The sequence below is a fragment of the Marmota monax genome, unplaced genomic scaffold (assembly GCF_021218885.2).
Source record: "Marmota monax isolate L192 unplaced genomic scaffold, Marmota_monax_Labrador192_F-V1.1 WCK01_AAM20220418_F8-fsc00012, whole genome shotgun sequence".
Taxonomy (NCBI): Eukaryota; Metazoa; Chordata; class Mammalia; order Rodentia; family Sciuridae; genus Marmota; species Marmota monax.
Window position 1 is genome coordinate 33,817,683 of NW_026695227.1, and position 27,204 is coordinate 33,844,886.

At 45.7% G+C, this 27,204-nt stretch overlaps 1 protein-coding gene across 2 annotated transcripts; it reads left to right on the plus strand.

Annotated features, from left to right (window-relative positions):
* Positions 1-5,386: 5,386 nt before the first annotated feature.
* Espl1 (extra spindle pole bodies like 1, separase) lies at positions 5,387-27,204 on the plus strand. 2 transcript variants are annotated; one of them, XM_046436345.2, is made up of 31 exons: positions 5,387-5,705; positions 6,296-6,387; positions 6,570-7,628; positions 7,897-8,001; positions 8,166-8,286; positions 10,117-10,253; positions 11,634-11,827; positions 13,105-13,344; positions 13,551-13,695; positions 13,794-13,932; positions 14,166-14,305; positions 14,893-15,027; positions 17,290-17,409; positions 18,604-18,775; positions 19,156-19,284; positions 19,410-19,566; positions 20,084-20,193; positions 20,516-21,507; positions 21,837-22,209; positions 22,406-22,567; positions 23,125-23,338; positions 23,437-23,627; positions 24,136-24,263; positions 24,372-24,494; positions 24,942-25,097; positions 25,210-25,380; positions 25,492-25,596; positions 25,748-25,863; positions 26,039-26,122; positions 26,442-26,606; positions 26,881-27,204. In XM_046436345.2, the coding sequence occupies exons 2-31, from the start codon at positions 6,307-6,309 to the stop codon at positions 27,080-27,082; spliced, it is 6,366 nt and encodes a 2,121-aa protein (XP_046292301.1). In that variant the 5' UTR covers positions 5,387-5,705; positions 6,296-6,306; the 3' UTR covers positions 27,083-27,204. The 2 variants fall into 2 exon arrangements, with proteins under 2 accessions (XP_046292301.1, XP_058432294.1); XM_058576311.1 differs by having other exon boundaries at positions 5,387-6,387.

Genomic DNA, 27,204 nt, shown 5'->3' on the forward strand with positions numbered 1-27,204 from the left:
TGTGCTTGAGGCCCTGGGTTCTATCTCCAGCACCAATGGTGGCGGGCAATGTATGGATCTGGACCAAACTGCCTGGTTTAAATCCAGCTCTACTCCTCTATGCCTCAGTTTTCTTATCTGTAAAGTGAGGAGGACAGTATAGTTTCTACCCTATAGGACTCTGGTGAAATTTAAATGTATTACTGTATTTAAGTGCTTAGAACAGTATTTGACCAGGCATGGTAGCATGTACCTATAATCCAAGTTGCTCTGATAGCAGAGGTGGGAGGGGAAATTGAGCCCAGGGGTTTAAGTGCAGCCTGGGCAATTTACTGAGACCCTGTCTCAAAAAACAAACAAACAAACAGAACTTGGCCCACAGTATCAAGTACTACACAAGCAGTTTTACTTTCTTTTTATCTTAGTGCTAGCATTGAACCCAGAGCCTCATGCATGCGAAGCATGTGTTGTAACCCAGCTATATTCCTAGCCCCAATGTTTGCCTTTACATTTTATTCATTCGTTTATTAATTTCTGGTACTGGGGATTGAATCCAGGGATGCTTAACCACTGAGCCACAGCCCAGCCATTTTTTTTTTGGGGGGGGGTATTACCAGGGATCGAACTCAGGGCACTCGACCCCTGAGCTACATCCCCAGCCCTATTTTGTATTTTATTTAGAGACAGGGTCTCACTGAGTTGCTTAGCGCCTCGCTTTTGCTGAGGCTGGCCTTGAACTCGTGATCCTCCTGCCTCAGTCTCCCCAGCCTCTGGGTTATAGCTATGCGCCACCTCACCTGGCCCCCAACCTTTTTAATTTATTTCTTTTTTTAAATTAATTTGTTCTAATTAGTTATACATGATAGCAGAATATATTTCAATTCATTGTACACAAATGGAACACAACTTTTCATTTCTCTGGTTGTACAAGATGTAGTGTCACACCATATGTGCACTCACACATGTACATAGGGTAATAATGTCCATCTCATTCCACCGTCTTTCCTGCCTTGTCTTCATTTTGAGACAGGGACTCACCAAGTTGCTGAGGCTGGCCTCAAACTTGAGATCCTCCTGCCTTAGCCTTCTGAGTCACTGGGATCACAGGCATGAACTACCATGCCCTGCTATATTTTGTTTTCTAACTTTTCTAATTCAGTTGAGTATATCTGGATTGCGTGTGAGAGAGTGGATGGGGCTTTAATGGGGTATAGATCTTTCTAACACATACCAGTGGTTGGGGATTCCCAACATGTTTATCTTTGGTCCTCGCCCAAATTAAAGTATCAGGCTATCTGAAAAACTCTCTACTTTGGATGTATGTGAGCAGCTGAATTGGGTGTCAGTATGTTCCACTTGAACTCATTTCCTCTTCCTCAAGAGGGAAGGTCAGTTTGGGGTCAAACCATCTTTCATTTTGAGGCTCATGATTTTCTGAATTCCCATCCAACTAGACTCATTACTTGATCTGTAGCTTTTAATTAGTCCTGAGGAAGGAAGAGAAACATCCCAAGAAACCAGGAGCCAATGAATGGGAAGCAGGGGGTCAGTCTTTTCTGGAAATTCAGTCCCTGGTCTGGGAGGGGAGGAGTAATTTCCATCTAGTAATGAGCTGGATCTAGGATCCATTCCCAAATTCTCTCCTTGTACCCTCAGTCCTATTATCCTCCCTATCTCTTTTATCCTTCCTTCCTTTTTCTTCTAGTACTCAAGATTGAAATTAAACCCAGGGCCCAGGGACAATTTAACCACTGAGTTATATCCCCAGACCCTTTTATTCTTTTTTTTTTTTTTTTTTTGTAGTTCTGGGGATTGAACCCAGGGCCTTGTGCATGAGAGGCAAGCACTTTGTCAACTGAGCTACATCCCCAGCCCTATCATTTTTTTTAACTTTATTTATTTGTTTATTTTATGTGGTGCTGAGGATCAAACCCAGTGCCTCACATGTACTAGGCAAGTGCTCTATCATTGAGCCACAACCCCTTTCCCTTTTCATTCTTTTATTTCTTTTTTGTACAGTGCTAAGGATTGATCCAGGGATTTGCACAGGCTAGTAGGCAAGTTCTGTATCACTGAACTACACACTCAGCATGTTTTTTTGTTTTTTTTTTAATTTTCTACCATCACCTCCCAACAGAATCAGAGAACAGAAATACAAAACAAATAAAGGTTTCATGCTTAGGATCAGTTCTAATGTTATAAAAAACACTTCACTTTTGGTTTAAAGTTTTTTAACAATAAAATTATATTATTTTTAAAAAATAATTTAATCTGGTGGACTAGACCTCAGACATTTAACAGTGGTGGTCTCTGATGAGTGGGATTAATGGAGCCTATCATTTTTTTTACATTCCAACCCCAGCCCTCAGGCAACATTTTATTCATTTATCTCTCTCTCTTCTCTTCTCTTCTCTCTCTCTCTCTCTCTTTGCAACACAATATTCTCATCAGTGACAGACCACATATATGACAATGGTCCCCTGAGACTATATCACCTAGAAACATTGTATCATTGTACCCATACTATCTTGTTTAAATTCTGTGATGTTCACACACACAATGATGAGATCAGCTACCAACACGTCTGCACTAATACTAAAGAACAATTCCCATTGTTAAGCAACACATAACAACATATTTGAATATGCTTATATTTATGCTATATTCATATATCTATATAGATATATACATTTAAAACATTTTTTTAGTTGTTGATGAACCTTTATTTTATTTGTTTTGTTTATATGTGGTACTGAGAATTTAACCTAGTGCTTCACACATATGTGGCAGATGCTCCACCACTGAGCCACAACCCCAGCCCTAGATATATACATTTTTATATATTAACTTACTTATATTAAATATATATTTCTGTGTTGCTTCTTTTTTTTTTTTTTTGATACCGGGGTTCTGGAGATTGAATCCAGGAGTGCCTTACTACTGAGCTATATATCCCTAGTCATTTTTATTTCATTTTTTAAAATTTTGAGACAGCATCTTGCTAAGTTGCCCAAATAGCTGAGATTATAGGTATGCACTACCACGCACAGCTCTGTGCTCTCTCTATAAATTTGGGAGTCAGATGAGGGATTAAATTATGTGACTCCAGTTCATATCAGGCAACAGTTTTTAAAAAATATTTATTTTGGGGGTATATGGACACACACAATGCATTTTTTAGTTTTTGTTATGTGGTGCTGAGGATCAAACCCGGGTCCCACCCGTGCTAGGCGAGCGCTCTACCGCTGAGCCACAATCCCAGCCCCGCAACATTTTTTTTTTAAATAATTATTTTTTGGGGCTGGGGATGTGGCTCAAGTGGTAGCGCGCTTGCCTGGCATGCGTGCGGCCCGGGTTCCATCCTCAGCACCACGTACAAACAAAGATGTTGTGTCCGCCGATAATTAAAAAATGAATATTAAAATTCTCTCTCTCTTTAAAAAAATTATTTTTTAGTTGTAGTTGGACACAATACTTTATTTTATTTATTTATTTTTTTTATGGTGCTGAGGGTGGAACCCAAGGCCTCATGAGCCAAAATCCCAGCCCTCAGGCAACATTTTATTCAGTTATCCATCTCTCTCTTGCTCGCGGTCTCTCTCTCTCTCTCTCTCTCTCTCTCTCTCTCTTTTGTCCTGGGGATGGATCCCAAGACCTCACACATCCTGGACAAGCATTCCCACTAAGCTCACTTCCAGCCTGTTCTCTAGATAACTTCCTACTTGTCATAAGTGGAAGAGGAATAAAAAAGCATAAATTTGGGGCTATGGATATAGCTCAATTGGTGGAGTGCTTGCTTTGCATGTACAGGCCCTGGGGTCAATCCCCAGCACCACCAAAAAAAAAAAAAAAAAAAAAAAAGGAAGAAAAAAGCATAAATTCTCTGCCCTTGAGTTTATTTTGAGACAAGGTCTTATTATGTTGCTCAAGTGGTCTTGAACTTTTGGTTTCAAGCAATCATCTTGCCTCTGACTACAGAGTAGCAGGGACTAGTTGGCTGGCAGCCCACATCTGTAGTCCCAGGGCTTGAGGGGTTAAGGCAGGAGGATTGCAAGTTCAAAGCCAGCCTCAGCAACTTAATAAGGCCCTAGGTAACTTAGCAAGACCTATCTCAAAAAGAAAAAAAATAATAAAAAAGTGCTGAGGATGTGATTGAGCACCCCTGGGTTCAATCCCTGGTACCAAAAAACAAAAACCAACACAAAACAAACAGCAGCCAAGACTAAAGGTGCACACCATCCTGCCCATAACTTGAATTCAAAATCAAATAGGTATAATAAGCACATCAGAAAAAGAGACCTAGAACACTCAATAAAGAATATGTAGAGCTGGGCATGGTGGCACATGCCTGTAGAACAGTTCAGGAGGCTGAGGCAGGAAGATCTGAGTTCAAAGCCAGTGAGGTGCTTAGCAACTCAGTGAGACCCTGTCTCTAAATAAAATACAAAATAGGGCAGGGGCGTGGCTCAGTGGTTAAAAATTCTGTAAATGAGAATGATGTATTGAGAAAAATACTGTATTCATTGGTGAAAAAATTTATAAACAACAAAACGAAATTTATGAACACTTCCTTTCTTCTGGGTCCCTTGCACTACAGGATATATACCTGAAATGTTTGTAATGCACATTTAGCACCCGCATAAATAGTACATTCCAATACTGAGTTATTGTTCTTTTAAAAAGTTTTCCTTGCCAGATTCTCAGTACCATAATGATAGAGAAGGATGATTTATCCAGCAGAGTACATCAAGGAAAAACTAACTGGAAGGCTTGGAGGAAGTAGGAAAGAGAAGCAGCTCCTGCTCAATCTGTATATTTGGGGAATGGTTAGTACTATTAAAGACTATGAAAGAGCTAAAAGCAGTGGTGCATGCCAGCTTCTCGGAAGGCTGAGGCAGGAGGATGGCAAGTTACAGTCTGCAAAATTTAATGAGATCCTGTCTTGAAATAAAAAGGGCAGCGCCGGGGGTTGGGTTGTGGGAGGTGTGGGGAGTGGTGACATAGGTTAGTGATGGAATACCACTGGGTACAATTCCAAATACAAGGAAAAACAAAACAACTGGGATGAAAGATTCCGGTGAATGAACTGTCCTAGTTCTTCACCTCAATCACAACCTCTTCCCAACCCTACCCTTTATCCTATATCAAAGAGCACTAGATCCCATATTCCTCATTCAATCAACAGAAGTAATAAGGCTGGAAGGCAGCGAGAATGGGCACTAGCGCTGGAGGTCGTTATAGTACTCATTTCTTTGACCCCCTAATACCGTATTTATAAAGGATTCCGTAGAAGGTTACACCCCCTTGTTTTCCTAGTAACCAAAAGGCGTGAATTTCCAAACAAGTTTTTTGTTGTGATCTAATCTAATTCCCTTCTCTTAAAATTCAAACACCTGCCGCAGCTCAGAACTAAAGCGAGAAGGTGGCGAAGATCTGGCCTTCCCGATAGCGAAGAAGAGGGCAATAACTGAGGAACTCAGCCCTGACTGGGAAAAAAGGGGTGACACGCGCCCCCAAGAGGCCTTCCTTCTCAAAGATGCAGTCCACCACGCGGGCTGGAGTCACGTGACGGGCAGCGGGGCGGGTAAACTACAACTCCCAGAACGCCGCGCGGCCCGTCGGCGTTAGGCGCTCTTGTTGATTGGCTGCTGGAAATATTTGAAAGGAGGGGCTGGCGCGGAAAGCGAAGATTATTTTAGAGATCCTTGTGGAGCACTGATCTGGAAGTGAGTCCTAGAAGGAGAGTTACTTTGGGTGCGGTAAGGCTTGGAGGGGCTCGTGAACGTGTGTTCGCGCCGAGTTGTATGGGTTTCTCAGCGCTGACTTTGGGGAGAGGCGCCGGCAGCTCTTCGAAAGTTTGGGACGTCCTGATGGGCGCCATAGAGTTTGGTGGAGGCCTAAGGCGTCGAATGGCGGAGTAGTGAGGACGCGTATCGGCCTGAAGAAAGGGAGAGAGGAAGCCTGGCGTCCTGTCATCGCTTTTTCCGGAAAGGATTTTTTTTTTCTTTTACTACTGGGGATTGAGCCCAGGGCCTCGTGCATACTAGGCAAGCACCCTACCTCTGAGCTACATCCCCAGCTCTTTTTATTTTGAGACAGGGTGTCACTAAATTGTGCAGGCTGGCCTTGAACTTGCAAATCTCCTGCCTCAGCTTCCCGAGTAGCTGGGATTACAGGGGTGTGCCACCAAGCCCAGCTTTCCGGCTAGGATTTCTTATGGAACCTTTGCCTAATATCTGCCACTGCCTTCAAGTCCTCTTTGTTAGCTCCATTCCAAATCTTTTCTGCCATTTCTAATCTGTTTTCTTTTCCGTAGCTTTCTGCACCATGAGGAACTTAAAAGGAGTCAACTTTGGGACTCTGCTAAGCAACCAGAAGAAGGCTGAAGAGTTGCTGCCTGACTTGAAGGTGGGGGTGTTGTTGTCTAGCTCAGGACACACCTGGCTTCCCAAGCTCAGCTGTTTTGTGTTTTGCCTTATTTTGAAGAGATGGATAAGTAGAGGAACTTCTCTGGAGCAAACTCATTCTTAGTTCTTTTCCCTACTTATTTCTCATCTTTCCTAGCCTCATGCATCTTTCTTTTTTCCTAGGAGTTTCTGTCCAAGCCACCAGCTGGTCTTCCTAGCAACCGATCTGATGCTGAGAAGAGACAGATTTGTGATGCCATCCTGAGGGCTTGCAACCAGCAGCTGACTGCCAAGCTAGCTTGCTCTGGGCACCTGGAGAGCCTACTGGAGCTGGCAAAGCTGGCCTGTGATGGCTACTTGATGTCCACCCCCCAGCGTCCTCCCCTCTACTTGGAACGCATTCTCTTCATCTTACTGCGGAATGTTGCTTCTCAGAGAAGCCCAGAGGCTATGCTTCACCTTGCCCAGCCCCTCCATGCTTGCTTGGTGCAGTGCTCTCAACAAGCTGCACCCCAGGATTATGAGGCCGTAACTCGGGGCAGCTTTTCTCTGCTTTGGAAAGGAGCAGAATCACTGTTAGAGCGGCGAGCTGCATTCTCGGCTCGGCTGAAGGCCTTGAGCTTCTTAGTACTCTTGGAAGATGAAAGTACTCCCTGTGAGGTTCCTCACTTTTCCTCTCCAACAGCTTGTCGAGTAGTTGCTGCCCATCAGCTATTTGATGCTAGTGGGCATGGTCTAGATGAAGCAGATGCAGATTTTTTAGATGACATGCTCTCCAGACATGTGATTGGAGTCTTGGTCAATCAAGAAAGTGGCTCTCATTGCCCTCTTTCGCCCCAGAGGGCCCTCTGCCTTTTGGAGCTCACCTTGGAACAGTGCCGTCGCCTCTGCTGGAGCCACCACCATGAAAAGGCCACTGGTGCAGTGGAGAAGGCACATGAATACCTAAGGAATACCAATCTAGCCCCCAGCCTCCAGCTATGCCAGTTGGGTGTTGAACTGCTGCAAATTGGGGAGGAAGAATCTCAGGCAGTGGCCCCGCTTCTGATAAAGGCATCAGCTATCCTGAACAACAGTATGGGGATGCCATCACCTCCTCTCCGGGCATTGTATGACACCTGCCAGTTCTTCCTTTCAGGCCTGGAGCGAAGCATCAAGAAGCGCTATGGACTGGATGCTATTCTGAGCCTCTTTGATTTTCTTGGAGGGTATTGCTCTCTTATCCGGCAACTGCGGGATGGGGTGAGTTAAGGACCTGGAGGTAGGGCGGGATGTGGATCTGTGAACTTAATACAAGTCTAGAATCTGGCAAGATCTGGTTCCTCTTTGTTAAACTGCTCTCTGGATTATGCCTGGCATGCAGCCTAATCTATCCTAAGAGGTTTATGGCCCCTCCCAATGTCCTTCCTCCTCCCTGAGCTGTGTCAACTCTCTAGAACTCTGGGGAATCTTCAGCTTGAAACTTACTTCATCTCTGCTCCTAAAACCCACCTTCCCCTTCTTTCCTTAGGTCCATGGGGACTGTACCAAGCAGCAGCAGTCTTTGCTTCAGATGCACTTTCAGGGTATTCACCTCTACACTGTGATGGTTTATGACTTTGCTCAAGGCTGTCAGGTACCATCTGGGAATGAAGGAATCTGAACAGGGGCTTATGGTCTTGGGTTGCTCTTCGGGAGAGCTCTGGGGTGGTGTTTTGGCTTTGAGTGTGGAGTGGGGTGAAAGTCACCTTGGACCTGGCATGACTCCTCTCACCCTCAAGCCCCTTCTTGTCACTTTAGGTAGCTGATTTGGCTGATCTGGCCCATCTAGTGGAGAGTTGCAAATCTACTGTTGTCTGGATGCTGGAGGCCTTAGAAGGTCTGTCAGGCCGAGAGCTGACTGACTACCTGGGGATGACTGGTTAGTGCCCTGGGCCCAGATACAGGGTTCTTGGGAGGGTCATCACTCCTTAGGCAGATGAATAGTACTTGATGGATCGTTCTGGCCACTGAGGGGGCTCTTTGTCGCTTAAGGAGGCAGTAAAAGAGGTGTTTATAAGGATCAGTTGCTTTTTATACTAGTGAGGAGGCTAAAGAACAGGCATTAATTTTTTTTTTTCCCTCCCCTCATTGACTTCGAAATTTGATTTGGTGTTTATTTTGGGAAAAATGTGCTGAGGCTGAGACAGGAGGATTGCAAATTCAAAGCCAGCCTCTGCAACTTAGTAAGACCCTGTCTTAAAATTAAAAATAAAAATGACTGGGAATATTGCTCAGTGGTTAATCACTCCTGGGTTCCATCCCTGGTACCAAAAAAAAAAAAAAAAGAAAAGTCTGTATGTGCCATGCAACTTTATGACCTTTGTATTTAAATTTTAAAGAACATTTCTAACTGTTGGTAGTGACTCACACCTGGAAACCCAGCAACTCTGGAGGCTAAGTCAGGAGATTGCAAGTTCAAGGCCAGCCTCAGCAATTTGGCAAAACTCCCATTTTAAAATTAAAAATAAAAAGAGCTGGGGGTGTATCTCAGTGGTAGAGTGCCACTGGGTTTAATTCCCCTGTAGCAACAAACAAAAAATAAATAAATAAAAAGAATTGAGGATCTAGTCCAGTAGTAAAGTGCTCCTAGGTTTAATTCCCAGTAACAAAAATAATAATAATTGAATTATCAATATGTTAGAATGTAATAAAAAATATAGGAGGAGGGATAACTGGGTGCAATGGTACATGCCTGTATCCCAGCTACTTGGGAAGCTAAAGCAGGAGGATTGTGAGTTCAAGACCAGCTCAGCAATATAACAAGGCTCTAAGTAACTCAGGGAGATCCTGTCTGAAAATTTAAAATAAATAAATAAATAAATAAAAAAGGGCTGGGGATATAGCTCAGTGGTAAAGTACCCCTGAGTTCAATCCATAGTACCTGCTCCCCTCACCCCCATAAAAATATCCCAGCTACTTGGGACAATGAAATAGAAGGCTCACAAGCTTAAGCCTACCTTGGGCAACTTAATGAGATCCTTTCTCAAAATATTTTTTAAAAGGGGCTAGAGATGTAGCTTAGTGGAAAAACACTTGTCTAGCATGCATGAGACTCTGAACTCAATCCCCAGTACTTCATTAAAAAAAAAAAAAGCGTGGTGTGGGGGAAGTAAAGCAGGATTAGAAAGGGATTTAGGAGTTCATGGGTGAGGGGGCAAGTTACCATCTGAAGTCAGAGATTCTGGGCAGGTCTCATACAAAGAGCCATGTGAGCAAAGACTTGGAAGAAGGAAGGGAGCTAGCCATGTTGATAGCTGGGAAAGAACATCTCTGCCAAAGGAAGCAGAGCCAAGTCCCTGAGGCAGAAGGGGTGTATTTGAAGAATATCAAGGAAGTTTGTGTGGCTTTGGTGGAGTGAGAGAAGGAGAAGGTGAGAGACAGACCAGAATGTTTCCCCTTAAATGCTGATCTTGGAGCATGGAGTGAGACTGGCATGTGAGAAGAGATTGGTCTTCTGTGGAAATGAGGACTCAGCCCTAGTAAAACAAGAATGAAAGGGCTGGTGGTATGGGTTCACTTAATTGGAATGGAGGGCAGAGGGTGACTTGGAGTAGGTTGGGGGGCTGCCCCTCTCTCATTCCCTAGTGATAGGGATGCCTGTCTGATCTGGAAGCTGCAGTGCTGACACCAGGTTGAACTTCTCTTTACCTCTCCAGCAAGACAGGGCAGTGGGAATCATTCCTGTGGTTAACTTTCTTTTCCCCTGCAGCCTCCTACACCAGTAACTTGGCCTATAGTTTCTATAGTCACAAGCTGTATGCTGAGGCCTGTGTTGTCTCTGAACCATTCTGTCAGCAGCTGGGCTTGGCAAAGCCAGGCACGTATCCTGAGGTGCCTCCTGAGAAGGTAAGAGGGAATAAGAAGGGCAGGAAGGGAGGTTATGTAGTAGGGGCTTGAGTAATGTCAAAGGGTGGGATGGGACCCTGCCTTGAAGTAGGGGGTTTAGGAGCTACATGTTTGTAGCATGGGGCAGTACTTCCCAAATCTCACTTGTTCCGTTACTTCATTTTTTTCTTTAGATTAATTGACTTTTTATATTTAGTCTTGTCTTAAGCTGGTGGTTCATAACCTGGCTGCATTAAATCACCTCAGTGAATTTTTTTTTTTTTTCTTTTTGGTGATACTGAGGAGTGAACCCAAGAGTGTTCTACTGCTGAGCTACATCCCCGGCCCTTTTTATTTTTTAAGACATGATCTTGCTAAGTTGCCAAGGTTGTCCTCAAACTTGTGATCTCGTGTCTCAACCTCCCAAGTCACTAGGATTATGGGTGTGCACCAGTGTGCTCAACTCTGAGTGAACTTTAAAAATTTCTCATTCCTGCTGGGCAAGATGGTGTGTGCCTGTAATCCCAGTGACTCAGAGGCTGAGGCAAGAGGATCGTAAGTTTGAGGCCAGCCTTGGCAACTTAGGCCCAGTCTCAAAAAATAGGGGAGGGGCTGAAGATGTAACTCAGTGGTAGAGTACCCCTGGGTTCAATTTTCAATCTTAAAAAAATAAATAAATAAATCCTGCCCCAAGTTAATTGCATCAGAATTTCTAGTACTGGACCTCAGGCGTCTACATATTTTAAAAGCTTTCCCCAAGATGGTCCTTTGCACCAATGTCTTAAACAAGAATACCTGTGAAATGGTAGGTTGGCTGGATAGGCAAGTGTGGTAAAGGACTTTGGGTTTCATGTCAAGTGAGGCAATGAGTGTCTAAAGGATTTAAGTGGAGGCCCTACATTAGATTCTCATTTAAATTGCTCTGGCATCCCTGTGGCAAAACTGGGTAATCAGGCTGCTATTGCACCCTAGGCAGGAAAGGGTGGCTTGAGCTGAACCAGCTGTGCAAGGGATGAAAAGAAGCAGATGGGTATAAAAAGTTAAGGTTTAACCTGGTAAGTGACTGGCTGGGAAGGAGAAAAGAGAAGGAAGCGCTAGGATGGTCTTGCATTTCTGACTCAGCACAAGGCAGTTCCAGTTGCTGAGGGAGGATTATAGGAGGAAAAGCAGGTCTTCAAGGATGTGGGTGATGACTATAGGGAAGGTTGGGATGGAAACCTATCAGTCTGAGATCACCCAGGTGTTTAATTTTCAGATATCTTCTGATGAAGGTGGGAGTGGAGCAGGAGGACCACCTGACAATCCCCCATCACGGGGTACATGTGCTTATAAACATATCCTCTCACTGCACACATTCACCTGTTCCTCCCTCCAGCTTGGTCTATCCCTGTCTTCTGTCAGTTGCATAGGTGCTTCCTGCTGCACGTAGAGAGTTTGAAGAAAATGGGCAGACAGGCCCAGGGCTGCAAGATGGTGACCTTATGGCTGGCAGCTTTGCAGTCCTACAGCCTAGAACACATGACTGAGCCAGTCACTTTCTGGGTTCGAGTCAAGATGGATGCTGCCAGGGCTGGAGACAAGGAGCTACAACTGAAGTGAGTTGCTCCATGGATCGGGTGGCTTTTTGTTCTCATGGTTGTGTCCCTTAATCTTTATATCTGAGAAAGGCAGTGATTCCTTTATTAGTTATGCATTGAGTGCCTACTGTGTGTCAGCCATTATCCTACGTACTTGGGGTATAGTAGTATATTTGTGGAGTTTATATTCTCCTTGCAGAAATATAAAAAGCAAGTATATTTCATATGTTTCATGAAGACAAACTGATTTGCTAAAAGAGGGAGCAACTTTTTTTTGTTTTCTACTGGGGGATTGAACCCAGGTGTGCTTAACCACTGGGCACATCGCCAGCCCTTTATTCTTTTATTTTGAGGCAGGGTCTTGCTAAGTCACTGAGGCTGGCCTTGAACTTGCAGTCTTTATGCCTCAGCCTCCCAAATCTCTGGGATTAGAGGCATACTCTTCCATGCCTGGCAAGGGAACAACTGTAGATGAGCCTTTTGGAAGAAGTGATAAATGAGACCTGAGGATGTGGAGGAATCTACTATTTAAAGATTTCAGGCTGGGGTTGTGGCTCAGCGGTAGAGCACTCACCTAGCGCGTGAGAGGCCCTGGGTTCAATCCTCAGCACCACATAAAAATAAATGAATAAATAAATAAAAACAGAGGTATTGTGTACAACTAAAAGAAATAAATATTAAAAAAAAATCTTAGGCCGGGTTCATTAGTAGCATAGGTCTGTAATCCTAGTACCTCAGAAGACTGAGGCAGGGACTGAAGCCTCAGCAACTTAGCAAGGTCTTTAGCAATTTAGCAAGACCCTTTCTCAAAATAAAAATAATAAATAAAAAGAGCTGGGGATGTGGCTCAGTGGTTAAGCACCCCTGGATTCAATCACTGGTAAAAAAAAAAAAAAAGAAGAAGAAAGAAAAGAAATCTCGGGGAAGAGAATTCCTTTTAGAGAAAGTAGTAAATACAAAGGCTCCAAGATGAGAACAAGCTTGGGAACAGCTTGAGAAAGCCAGCATGTTGGAAGAATGTGGCATGGGGTATAGGGTAGGAACCATATGGAATGAGGTGGTCAAGGTGGGCAAAGGCAGAAACACATAGGGCTTTATAGGTCATGGGTATTGGATGTGATTCTTAGTGCAGCCCACTGCAGTATATTAAAAAAAGGAAAAATGCTATCCATTTAGAGTTTTAAAGTCACAAATAAGCTTAGAGAAGTCTAAGCCAAAACTGGGACTCTTTGCTATTGGTGCAGAATTTTCATGCTTTCCAGAATCTTCTCTAGTGCTAAACCTCCCTTTCTCAGGACTCTGCGAGACAGCCTAAATGGCTGGGACCCAGAGACCCTGGCCCTCCTGCTGAAGGAAGAGCTGCAGGCCTATAAGGCAGTACGGGCTGATACTGGACAGGAACGCTTCAATGTCATCTGTGACCTGCTGGAGCTGAGTCCTGAGGAGACACCGGCTGGGGCATGGGCACGAGCCACTCACCTGGTGGAACTGGCTCAGGTGCTGTGTTACCATGACTTTGCCCAGCAGACTGACTGGTGAGAAGGAATAACTGGTGAAGCCACTCTTGCTCCTTGTCTTGGTCCTCTTACTCTCTTTAGGGTCCATTTTCCTCTCTGTTGCTTAGTGTCCACTCATTTTGTGGGCATGGAAGCTCTAGCTATTGCTGTTGTAGAACAGGCCCTTTCCAGGGTGCTGTGGTCAGTACTTATTGTGGGCTCAGCCTAAGTACATCTTCTTACAGCTCTGCCCTAGATGCTATCCAGGAAGCCCTGCAGCTCCTAGAGTCTGTGAAGCCCAAGGTGCATGCCAAAGATCAACTTCTGGATGATAAAGCACAGGCCTTGCTATGGCTCTACATCTGTACCTTGGAGGCCAAAATGCGGGAAGTAAGTGAGGTTGAACAGAACTGTGTGTGGGAATCATTTGCCCTGGGCTCCCAGTAAGCTGGTACCAGCCCTGTTTTTACCTTGATCTACCCATCCAGGGTATTGAGAGGGATCGAAGAGCCCAGGCTCCCAGTAATCTGGAAGAATTTGAAGTCAATGACCTGAACTATGAAGATAAACTCCAGGAAAATCGTTTCCTGTACAGTAACATTGCCTTCAACCTGGCTGCAGATGCAGGTGAGGGCAGTAAACACAGTGTGGCATGGACATCTCCTTTGTGGTTTCTTTAAAGCAGAATAAGGACTCCCTAGTATGGGAGATGCTGGCCTTGTTGTGGGGAGGTGGGTGGTAAGGTAGGGAGGCAGAGGTTTAAGGGTAGAGAGAAATAAGGGCAGAGGATGTTATGAAGAAAGCCATATTCTCTGAGATGGCCCATGCACTGAAGGTGGTCACTTTCTTCCGAATTATAGCTCAGTCCAAATGCCTGGACCAAGCCCTGGCCTTGTGGAAGGAGTTGCTTACACAGGGGCAGGCCCCAGCTGTGCGATGTCTCCAGCAGACAGCAGCCTCACTGCAGATCTTAGTGGCCCTCTATCAGCTAGTGGCAAAGGTAATGAATGGGACAGGGCATTGATGGAAGCATTTGAAACAAGGGTAAGTCAGAAACTGAGCTTCTTGGGCCTATGAACCTGCTAAGAATCACTGCACATAAAAGAGCTTTGTTAACTATGAGCTTTCAGCCATTTTTAGCACAGGGAAGGGTAACTCAGCCCTAAATTTGAGTCTGGGCTCTACCACATATCTGTTATGTGTGTTAACTTAGACAAGCAACTTAACCTATGTGAGTCTTAGTTTCCTGTGCTGTAACATTGGGATTAGAAGTTGCTATGAAGATTAAATGAGTCAATGCATGTAAACTTCTTGGTACGGGTGCCTGGCACATAATAAGCACTCAGTAAGTCCTGGCTATTGCTGGTGATTGGAATGTAGGCTTTAAATCAAAAGAAGTAGGGTGGTTTGTAGGATACCCAAAGATGTCTGATGGAGTGTGTAGTGTGTAGTGTGGAATGTGTAGCCACATTCTATCCAGGCCCCAAAGTCAGATTGCTGCCCAAGGTCCCAGTGGGTCAGGGAATGGAGGGTAGAAATGGAAGCTTGCATGGCAGCAGAGTCAACTTGCTATTTCTGGTTGCCCAGCCTCTGCAGGCTCTGGAGGCTCTCCTGCTTCTTCGGATTGTTTCTGAGAGACTAGAGGACCATGCAAAGGCAGCTGGCTCCTCCTGCCACCTCGCCCAGCTCCTTCTGAGCCTCGGCTGTCCCAGCTATGCCCAGGTGAGTACCAGTCACTCCAAGTCTAGAGGCTATAGGTGACACATGGCTTTATAAGCCCATCTTTTCCCTGAGAAGATAGGATACTGAAGGAGCAGCTTCTCCCCCTTGTACCCCATTGTTGGACTGCTGTAGACTGTGGAGTGTTGAGAGGTGACTATGGGGAGAAGCAGTTTTTTTACTTCTTAGTAAAAGGACTGATTGATCATAGGTCTTAACTATGGCTCCAGGAAGCTGCCCATCCTGCATTTCCCAAATTGTTTCCTTTGCCCTAGTTGGTGCTTCATCCATCCTGGTTAGCTGTCACAATGTCTCCTAGTTGGTCTTTCTTGTCTTCAATTTCTCCCTTTATTTTTTTTTTTTCTCTTTTTTTTTTTTTTGTGGTGCTAGGGATGGAACCCAGGGCCTTGCACATGCTAGGCAAGAGCTCTGCCATTGAGCTACATCCCTAGCCATTTCTCCTTTTGCAACTTGATCTTCTACCACTCGTAGGAATTGGTCTGATCTTATGTCTTTCTTGCTGAAAAGATTTTCATGGCTTTTCTGTTACCTAAAGAATACTATCCAGACCCTACTGCACATCTTTTTTTTTGGGAAAGGAGTACTGGGGATTGAACTCATTGCTCTGCCACCATGTTACTCCCAGCCCTTATTTTTTTGAGATAGAATCTCACTAAATTGTTGAGGTTGTTACTAAGTTGGCCTTGAACTTGTTATCCTATCTCAGCCTTCTGAATAACTGTGATTACAGGTACCATACCCAGCTCTATTGTAGTTTTTTCTGTTCTAGTTCATGCTTTTTCTTCTACCTCCTCCCATGAATCTTTTTTTTTTTTTTAAAGAGAGAGAGAGAGAGAGAGAGAGAGAGTTTTTCAATATTTATTTTTTAGTTTTCGGCGGACACAACATCTTTGTTTGTATGTGGTGCTGAGGATCGAACCCGGGCCGCACGCATGCCAGGCGAGCTTGCTACCGCTTGAGCCACATCCCCAGCCCTCCCATGAATCTTGCCAATACTTACTGGTTACTTTATGTTTATTGTTTTTCCCTCTATCTTCAGTTATGTTGATTTCTCCACCTGAAATGCACCTCTTTCCTCAACCTTCCTTTTTTGATTCAGTGAACTTCAACTTTTTTTTTTTTTTTTAAATGTTGTAGATCAGTTGTCACCTTCTTTTTTTTTTTTTTTTTTTAGTTTTTGGCGGACACAACATCTTTGTTTGTATGTGGTGCTGCAGATCGAACCTGGGCCGCACGCATGCCTGGCGAGCGCGCTACCACTTGAGCCTCATCCCCAGCCCAGTTGTCACCTTCTTCATAAAGCTTTTTTTTAAGTACTAGGAATTGAACCCGGGGTGCTTTATCACTAAACTATATCTCCCACCTTTCTCGTATTTTATATTGAAACAGGATTTCCCAAAGTTGCTGAGGCTGGTCACAAACTTATAATCCTCTTGCCTCAGCCCCCCACTAGTAACTAAGATTACAGATAAAGCATTTTATACATCTATTTCTTAAAGGACAAAATCAACCATTTTCCTGGGTCTTCCTGCCATTGAATAGCCTTCATGGCATTTTTTCAAGATTATATACATATGCCTGTTTCTCCACTCCTTTCGAGCTATTGGATGGCAAGAAAAGTTATTAGAAGGTTCTGTACATTTTTTCCATCTAATAGGAGGAAACATAAACTTGTATTTATTTGCTTCTTTCCTTTAGAAAGAATTTTCTTTCTTTTTTTTTTTAAAGAGAGAGAGAATTTTTAATATTTATTTTTTTAGTTATTGGCGGACACAACATCTTTGTATGTGGTGCTGAGGATTGAACCCGGGCCGCACGCATGCCAGGCAAGCACGCTACCACTTGAGCCACATCCCCAGCCCTAGAAAGAATTTTCTAGCATGGTAATCAACTGTTAGATGAAAATTTCAATGAGCAAACAATTTTTAAGAAGACTGTAACAGGGTTGTGATTGTGGCTCAGTGGCAGAGCACTCACCTACCAGGTGCGGGGCCCTGGGTTCAATCCTCAGTATCACATAAAAATGAATAAATAAAATAAAGGTATTGTATCCAACTACAACTAAAAAACAAATTAAAAAAAAAAAAAACTATAACATTTGAAATAATGTCATATTCAATTGGCTTTGTAAACAAACATTTTCTTGTGAATGCTTTACTTCACTTTAATTTGAAGAACCTAGCTTCTTCAAAGAACCTAGTTTCCTCACTAGCATGTTCACATACCCTCTGACTGCTTCTTTAGGTGTACCTGGAAGAGGTGGAATCAAACCTGAAGCATCTCGATCAGACCACTGACACATACATGCTCCTTTCCCTCACCTGTGATCTACTTCAAAGTCACCTCTACTGGACTCACCAGAAGGTATATTTTCTTTTTTCTAGTGGTGGGGATCAAAACCAGGGCCTTGCACATGCTAGGCAAGCAGTCCACCCCTAAACAACACCCGCAGCCCCATTTCTCACTTTCTTAAAAGCCCCAGAGGGCCTGAGTATTACAAAGATTTTAGGATTTTCAGGATATTTGGGTTCTGAGATTTCCCTGGAGCTAGGCAATATGCTGCTGACCTGAAGAAGCAGTAGAAGTTTCCTAGCCTTGCCCTTGTTAGTCTCTTCTAGTTAAAATATTATCTTTTTCATTGGTTTGCAGTTTTTAGAGTGACGAGGGGGACTAGAAACTGGGAAAAGAGTGGTCCTCGGAAGGTACCAAAGCCCTATACTAGAAAGCCAGTGGAATCCAAAACACCTGCGTTTTCTCCCAAACTACCTGTGTGTTTGTCAAGTCTTGTACCCTCTCAGGCTTTAGTTGTTTTTGTTGTTGTTTCTGGCGTGTGTGTGTGTGGAGGGGGGTACCTGGGATTGAACTCAGGGCTCAGGGACACTCTACCACTGATCCACATCCCCAGCCCTGTTTTGTATTTTTATTTAGAGACAGGGTCTCATTGAATTGCTTAGCACCTTGCTGTTGTTGAGGCCTAGTTTTTCTTTATTTTTTATTTTTATTTTTTTTTGTGATGCTTGGGATTGAACCCAGGACCTTGTGCATGCAAGGCAAGCACTCTACCAACTGAGCTATAACCCCAGCCTCTATTTTTCTTTTTTTCCATTTTTTTTTTTTTTTCCATTTTTAAATTGAGAGGATTGGCTTGGCATGGTGGCACAGTCATATAATCCCAGCAACTTGGGAGGCTAAGACAGAAGGATTGCAAGTTCAAGGCCAGCTTTAGCAACTTAGCGAGACCTTCTCTCAGAATAAAAAATGAAAAGGACTATGGGCTGGGGCTGGGGCTCAGTGGTAGCACACTTGCCTGGCAAGTGTGAGGCACTGGGTTCAATTCTCAGCACCACATATAAATAAATAAAATGAAGGTCTATCAACAACTGAAAAAGAAAGAAAAGGACTAGGGATGTAACTTAGTGGTAGAGTGTCCCAGGTTCAATCTCTAGTACCAAAGGGGGTGGGAGGGAAGCAAGGAATTGGGTCACATGACCTGCAAAGGGATCCCAAGCTCCAAAATCCATATCTGACTGCTCTCCTTTGGTCCTTTGTCTCACTCAGGTGGATGAGGGTGTCTCTCTATTGCTGTCTGTCCTTCGGAATCCTGCCCTCCAGAAGTCATCCAAGGCTTGGTACTTGCTGCGCGTCCAAGCCCTGCAACTGCTGGCTCTCTACCTTAGCCTCTCATCGAACAGCCTCTCAGATGCCCTGCGGGAGCAGCTCTGGGCACAAGGTGAAATAGTAGAGCAGATGGCCCTTTTTGGATAGGCATAGTTTGTTGTCAGCTTTTTTCAGCCCTTGTTCCCTCTGCTGTCCAACCATATGCAGCAGCCTACCTTGGATCTACACAGAATAGACCTGGAATAGCAAATGAGTTTTGCTTCACCTGGTACCTCTTATTTATAATAAGTAAGGACTATTTGGAATACTAAACTAGAGAGAATTCTGTGATCCCATGGGATCTTAGAGGGAAAGAATTCTATGATTAACTAGCTCTGTCTTCCTTGGGTGAAGAAGGAAAAGAGCAGTAGCATGCTTTGCTATCTTACTGGTTGAATGTGGCAGAGTGCTGGACACAATACTTTCCTCCGTTTTCCACTCTACCCACCACAGGCTGGCAGACACCTGAGACAGCACTCATAGACTCACATAAGCTCCTTCGAAGCATCATCATCCTGCTTCTGGGTAGTGATGTACTCTCTATTCAAAAAACACCCGTGGAGACATCATTTCTGGACTATGGTGAGTGAGGAAGAGAGCAGGGCCCTGTGGAAATAGATGGGCCAGACAGTGGGGCTGGCAGTTTTGTCTCCTTAGGATCCAAATTGTGGCTGAGTATTAAGGTCTTGACTCTTCCTTTACTACAGGTGAAAATCTGGTACAAAAATGGCAGGTTCTTACAGAGGTGCTGAGCTGCTCAGAGAAACTGGTCTGTCGCCTGGGCCACCTAGAGAGTGTGAGCGAAGCCAAGGCCTTTTGTTTGGAGGCTCTGAAACTTACAACAAAGCTGCAGCTGCCTCGCCAGTGAGTGGGGGGCCTAAGAAGATGCAAATTCTGCCCCTTAGTGCCATGCATTCCTGACCATGAATTCCCAAACTACTCTAAACATTACATGATACATTTAGAGGGGTTAATGAAACAAGGCATTCCATGGCTAAGTGGGAAATGCTGAGTTAATCATGGCTGGATGTTTTATTCCCTACAGGACTCTGCATCTCCTTTAGGATGCTAATATGCCTTGTAAATCTCCAAAGGAAGTCTAATATGTTGCCTTTCCCTAAGTTTAGTTGCCTATGTTTTTTTTTTTTTTTTTTTTTTTTCAGGAATACAGTTGAGAAATCCTGTCCTAATGCACAAGGATGAGTTGGGATGAGATAGAAATATAGAGGGGTTTTCCCCAGGGAGTGTAGAAGTCAGCTTTAGGGAGTGTAGAAGGCCTCCTAGAGGCAGGGAAAGACAATGATGGCTCTGCTTTGGAAAGGAGCAAGATTCCAGGAAACTAAGGCTTCCAGTCATGGGTTCTATCTCCTCTCCCAACAAGGTGTGCCCTGTTTCTGGTGCTGAAGGGTGAGCTGGAGCTGGCCCGCAGTGATATCGACCTCTGTCAGTCTGACCTGCAGCAGGTTCTGTTCCTGCTTGAGTCTTGCACAGGTGAGCAGTTGTGTGGCCTGCCTGTAGATGGTGGGTAGCACACAAGCTGTAACATGTCACCAGGTAAAAAGGTTTAGTTCCCCCCAACATCTTTTTTTTTTTTTGTACTGGGAATTGAACCCAGGGGTGCTTTACCACTGAGCTAAGTCCCCAGCCCTTTTTTAAACAGGGTCTTTTTGTTGAAGGTCTCATTAAAGTGCTGAGGCTGGCTTTGAATCTGTGATCCTCCTGCCACAGCCTCCTGAGTCACTGGGATTACAAGCATGTGCTATTGCACCTGGCTTTTTTCCCTAGTTTTGTAATTCTTCTGTTCTCTCCCTAGAGTTTGGTGGGGTGGCCCAGCATCCAGACTCTGTGAAGAAGGTCCACCTGCAGAAGGGGAAACAACAGGCCCAGGTCCCACATCCCCCACAGCTCCCGGAGGAGGAACCCTTCCTCAAAGGCCCTGCTCTGGAGCTTGTGGCCACTGTGACTAAGGAGCCTGGCCCCAATGTACCTTCTACAAATTCCTCCCCAGTCCTGAAAACCAAGCCCCAGCCCAGCCCTGGCTTCCTGTCCCACTCACCCACCTGTGATTGTTCACTGTGTGCCAGCCCTGTCCTCTCTGTGGTCTGTCTGCGCTGGGTGTTGGTCACAGCAGGGCTGAAACTGGCCATGGGCCATCAGGCCCAGGGTCTGGATCTGCTGCAGTTTGTGCTGAAGGGTTGCCCTGCAGCTGCCAAGCGTCTCAATCAAGCTCTCCAAGTTTTCCTGAGTCACAAAGTTCCCCCTACTTCCATCCCAAGCCTCTTGGATGAGATCTTGGCTCAGGCATACACACAGCTGGCATTAGAGGGCTTGAGCCAGCCATCAAACAAGAGCCTGAGGAAGGTCGTAGAGTTGGGGCTGAAGTTCATGACAACGCGAATACACCACCTGGAGCCTTGGAAAGCCAACCTGCTCTTGATTCAGGCCCTTTTGAACCTGGGTAGCCTCAGCTGCTGCACTACTCAACTTTTTGCAAGCTCTTGGGGATGGCAGCCACCATTAATAAAAAGTCCTCCAGGCCCAGAGCCCTCAAAGACTCGGAGCCAAAAGTGTTCAGGACGAGGGCGCCAGAAGATATCCTGTGCTCCCCTTTCCTTCCATAATACCTCTCAGAAAGGTCTGGAAGGTGGAGGACCACCCTGTACACCTAAGCCTGCAGGCCACGTCAGGCCAGCTGGCCCTCGTGTTCCTGTTCCCTTCACTGTGTTTGAAGAAGTCTGCCCTACAAAGAAGCCTGAGGTTCCCCAGGCACCCAGGGTACATCACAGGGTCCAGACGCGCCTCAAGGTGAAGTGGGACTGTGATTAGGTGGTTTTGGGGGGGAGCAGTCCTGGAAGAGAGGGTTTTGCAAAGCAGTGTTCCTATAGAATAGCTCCCCAGGGCCCTTCCATTTTTTATTATGCTTCCTTCCCTTTCTCATCCTTCCTCCTCGTCTTCCGTCCGCCCAGTTCCACCTTGAACCCTAGAAGTCATTGCCTGAATTAGGAGAGGCAGGTGTAATATGGGAAGTCTTCCAAAGGCCTGGGTGATGGTGCCTGCTGGCATTCCACAGTGCCACCTGCTGTTAAAAGATGTTATTGAAAGCCCCTTGGCCTTTCTCCCTTTCTCTGATCCAGGTAAACTTCAGTGATGACAGTGACTTGGAAGACCCTGTTTCAACTGAAGCAGGGCTTGTGGAGGAACCTAAAAGACGGGGCACTGCTTCCCGGGGCCGAGGCCGGGCTAGGAAGGGCCCAAGCTTGAAGACAGATGCAGTGGTTGCCTCAAATAGTGTTCCTGGAAACCCTGGTCTGAACAGTAGGAGTCGGAGGGCCAAGAAGATGGCATCAAGACATTGTGAAGAACAGGATCCCCAGATGGCCCTTTATGACCAGGCCAGGCAAGGTCCTGAGGTCATGAGGGCCATCCCTGAGGAGGAGCTGGATGACAATAGGATGGAAATGAGCTTTGAGACTCTTAGAGGCTCAGATGGGGAAGACTCAGCCCCAGGTAAGATGGCAAGGCATGAGAGGTAGAGGGTGTGTGGGATTTTTGTTTTTGTTTTGGGCAGAGGGAGATGTCCCTGGGGCCAAAGCAGTCTAGGAAGAAAAATAATTTTGTTAGCTCTCGGGCTAGACTGTAGCTCCAGGGAACAAAGAGGATGACAGGAGAAGGACTCCATAAAAAAGGCATGCTCTCTTCCCAGGTGGGAAGGCACCAGCTCCTGCCTCTGATGCAGCCGTAGGAGAATGTGAGGTGTTGAGAAGAGATTCTAACAAGGAGGAGTTGCCCATGCCAGGCCCAGAGAAAGGGAACAACAGGGACTTCAGTCCTTGGCTCCAGCTCCCCTCAGAACCTGTAGCCATTGGTGAGTATACCAACCATTGAAGTTTGGTTACTTGGAGAGAGCTGAGCTTCTTGGTCCCTTGTTCCTTATGTCTTTCTATTCTGTCTCGTTTTGGCTTTGGATCCCCCCTGCACCCAGTTGAATCTCACCATTCTGTGTAGTAACTTGGTTGAATCTCACCATTCTGTGTAGTAACTTAACCTCTCTGAACATCTATTTCCTTCCCCGTCCAGTGGGTCATAGGGAGGACTGAATGAGTTGATGCCTGATAATTGCATAGCACCCTACTTGGAACATCACCTTTCATGAATGATAGCTGCTTTTTTTTTTTTTTTCCAGTTGTAGATGAATGCAACATCTTTAATAAATAAATTATTTATTTAATCTTTTGCGGTGCTAAGGATTAAACCCAGTGCCTCACTCATACTAGACAAGCACTCCACCACTGAGTCCCAGCCCCAGCCCGATAGCTGCTTTTTTCCATGTGGGAGATTATGTAGGGACTCCTTCTTGGAAGTTTTCTTTCTCTTTCTGAAATAGAGAATTTATCTTTAACAAGAGTATCAACCTTCCTCTAGGTCTTTCAACCTTGGATTCCATATGTGACGCACTGAGTGTTGCTTTCCGTGGGATCAGTCACTGCCCTCCTAGTGGACTCTATGCCCACCTCTGCCGCTTCCTAGCCTTGTGCCTGGGCCACCGGGATCCTTATGCTACCGCTTTCCTTGTTGCGGAGTCTGTCTCCATTACCTGTCGCCACCAGATGCTCACCCACCTTCATAGACAGCTCAGGTGAGTGCTCACCATCACTGAGGCTCATGCTGGGCAAACTGCAGAGAGGGCTGAGACTTTGAAGGAGAGGAGCTCACTCCAACTTGTGTTGTCTGCAGCAAGGCCCAGAAGCACCGTGGATCACTCGAACTGGCAGACCAGCTGCAGGGGCTGAGCCTCCAGGAAAAACCTGGAGATGTCCCCCTGGCCTGCATCCAGCGTCTCTTTTCCTTCAGGACTTCAGAATCTCACCACTTCCCCAAGCCTGAGAAGGAGAGTTTCCAGGAGCTCCTGGGTCTGATCCCCAGTGGTACGGTGGTAGGGGAGCTGTTCTGTCCTCTTCCGTATCCTCTTACTGAGTTGGGTGGAGGAGTTTAAAGCATTGGTCAGTTTATATAAATTTGCATTCCTTATGTCATACCTTTCATCAGTTAGCCATTTGTTTCTGTCATCAAACAAACATCCCCTGAATCAGGAAGTCTTGTTTTTAACCTCAACTTTGGTTTACCAGAAAATTCTTGTCTTTTTTCAGATCTGAGTTCAGTTGTCTGGGGTCTTCCTATACTTACATAAAACACCCAGACAGGTGATTTGAGTGCTTTACTCTGTGTAGGGACTTTGTTGTGGGGAACACAAAGAAGTACAAGTTCCCTGTCCCTAGGGAAATGTTAGGGCAGGAAAAAGTACCTGAACATCTAGTAATCAGGAAAGACTTCTTGGAATTGTCTTGAGAGATGGATAGGAGTATTGCATGCAGAAGATAGGGACAGGAATTCTCATAACTATTGACATGATTTTGAGTGTGTCCTGTGTGTCAGGGGTGACTGTCTGTGTGTTGGCTCTGGCTACCCTCCAGCCTGGAAACGTCGGTAACACCCTCCTGTTGACCCGACTGGAAAAGGACAATCCCCCAGTCACTGTGCAGATCCCCACTGCCCAGAGCAAGGTAGGGTTCCCTGTGGCCTCTGATCAAGCCGTTCATATCTTGTGGTTGGGGGATAGAGAAATGGTGATCCCTAGGTGAGCCAAGATCTTGCAACCCCATCACCCACAGTTCCCACTAAGTTTGGCCCTGAGAGAGTTTGATGCCATCCAGAAGGACCAGAAAGAGAATAGCAGCTGTACTGACAAGCGAGCATGGTGGACAGGGCGGCTTGCACTGGACCGCAGGATGGAGGTGTGTATTGGGAGGAGGGCACTCAGGCCTGCCTCAGAAATGACCCAGGGGTTGCCAGTACTTTCCCTGGCAGAGGTCCTGGGTCAATGCTGAGCTACTTCAAGTTCTTTCTGAAAGTGTAGGCCTCAATAAAAATTATCACTTGGGGAGGGTTTTAAATAATAAGAACTCCAGAGTTGAAGGGGATATGACAATTGAGTGTTTAAAGATACACAGAAACAAAAAAAAGCTTCCTGGCTTTAGCTTTCATTGCCCACCTGTTCATATCTGTCACATTGTTGTAGTGATCTATAATGATCTAGATTTTTAACCTTTTATGACTGGTAGGAAGGTAAGTAAGACAAATAAACATATTAGAAAACCCCTTTCCTCATGTCCAGAATGTCGATGCCTATGGGGAAAGAAATCCAACTTCTTCTCTAACTGAAGTCTCTATCGCACTCCTAGGATCTCATCACTTCCCTAGAGAAGCACGTGTTGGGTTGCTGGAGGGGGCTGCTGCTGCCATCCAGTGAGGAGCCTGGCCCTGCCCAGGAGGCCTCCCGCCTACAAGAGTTGCTGCAGGAATGTGGCTGGAAATATCCTGACCCCAATCTGCTGAAAGTGAGTTCAGGAAGCAGAGAGGGAAGCCATTGTACTTGGTTCTTTCACCCCAGCCGCAGTGAGTGAAGACGGATGGCAGCTAAGGCACCCATTAACTGCTGCTCCCCTACAGGTTGTTCTCAGTGGTGCCAGTATTCTCACTGCCCAGGACATTCAGGCCCTCGCCTTCGGGCTGTGCCCCACTCAGCCAGAGCAAGCCCAGAAGCTCCTGAGTGAAGTAGTAGGGCGTTTACAGGGCCAGATGGCACCAAGCAATAGGCACCTTGTCTTGGTGCTAGACAAGGTAAGGAGTAGGACAGAGGGGTGGTGTCTAGTGGGTAACGGTTATCAGCTAACCCCAGGCTCCTGCTTATACCTGGCTCAGGACAGTAACCTCGGAGTGCTTTTTATCCAGGACCTGCAGAAGCTGCCATGGGAAAGCATGCCCAGCCTCCGTGTACTGCCTGTAACCCGGCTGCCCTCCTTCCGCTTCCTGCTCAGCTACTCCATCATCAAAGAGGTGGGGTTTGGAGGGTAGGGGTCTGGGGACGATTGGCAGAAAGAGCAAAGAGTCTTAGTAATGGATCAAACAGGAAGAAGGGCTTACAGTTTACTGGAGGTCAGGTCTTCTGCTGAAACCAGGGTCCTAATCACCAGTATCTTTTCCTTAGGGTGGGGCTTCGGCAGTGCTGAGCCAAGGGGTGGATCCTCGAAGTACCTTCTATGTCCTGAACCCTCACAATAACCTGTCAAGCACAGAGGAGCAATTTCGAGCCAATTTTAGCAGGTCAGGGGGGTGAAGGCAAAGGGCGTATGGGGAATGGTAGAGATTAAATACAGGGACAAAGTGCCTTTTCTCCAGAATCGGTGGTTGCGGCCCACCTTCTGTCTACTGTTTCTCTGTTTGCCACATGACTCCTGCTGTATAGTTCCCTATTCTTACTCCTACTTTTTCCTTGCAGGGAAGCTGGCTGGAGAGGGGTGGTCGGGGAAGTGCCAAGCCCTGAACAAGTGCAAGCGGCCCTGACAGAGCATGACTTATATATGTGAGTGCTTAGGACATGGAGGTGGAGAGGGGCAGTCCCAAGGATAGTATCACCATGGGTTGCTTTGTTCCTTTCTTTTTTTTTTTTTTTTAAAGAGAAAGTGAGAGACAGAGAGATTTATTTTTTTTAGTTTTTTTTTTTTGGTGGACACAACATCTTTGTATGTGGTGCTGAGGATCGAACCCGGGCCACACGCATGCCAGGCAAACGCGCTACCGCTTGAGCCACATCCCCAGCCCTGCTTTGTTCTTTTAGAGCCTCTGGAACCATAGGCAGAAGCCTATAGGTCAATACTTACCTCACTTCCTTTCTGCCGTAGCTATGCAGGGCATGGGGCTGGTGCCCGCTTCCTTGATGGGCAGGCCGTCCTGCGGCTGAACTGCCGGGCAGTGGCTCTGCTATTTGGCTGCAGCAGTGCAGCCTTGGCTGTTCATGGAAACCTGGAGGGAGCTGGCATTGTGCTCAAGTACATCATGTCTGGCTGGTGAGGCTCCAGGGGTGAGACCTGTCCCAAGGCATTAAGACTCCTGCCCCCCACCCGGGTTCTTTCCCACTGAATCCCTCTGCTTTTATGCCCCACCTGCCTACCAACCTATTTCCCTGGCATGTCTTAGCCCTCTTCTATCCTTCTAGAATGATGGGCCAAGGAGCTCTTCATTGGCACAATCTCTTTCTCTGCACCCATCACCATCAATCATACTACCAAGTATATTCTGTTATAGAACCTTTACTTTGTATTATTTCTTCTCTTTTCCCAGCCCATTATATCTAGGTAATCTCTGGGATGTGACTGACCGAGACATTGACCGCTACACAGAGGCTCTGCTACAGGGCTGGCTTAGAGCAGGCCCAGGAGCCCCACTTCTCTACTACATCAATCAGGCCCGCCAGGCTCCCCGACTCAAGTATCTTATTGGGGCTGCACCTGTAACCTATGGCTTACCTGTCTTTCTGCGGTAACACCTTGGTAGAAGCCATGTGATTGTTTTACCAATCTTAAATTTAACGCTTAGTGATTTTCCCCAGGATTTTATATAAAATATTTCCTTTTAATTTAATAAAGATATATCATTTAAACCCCA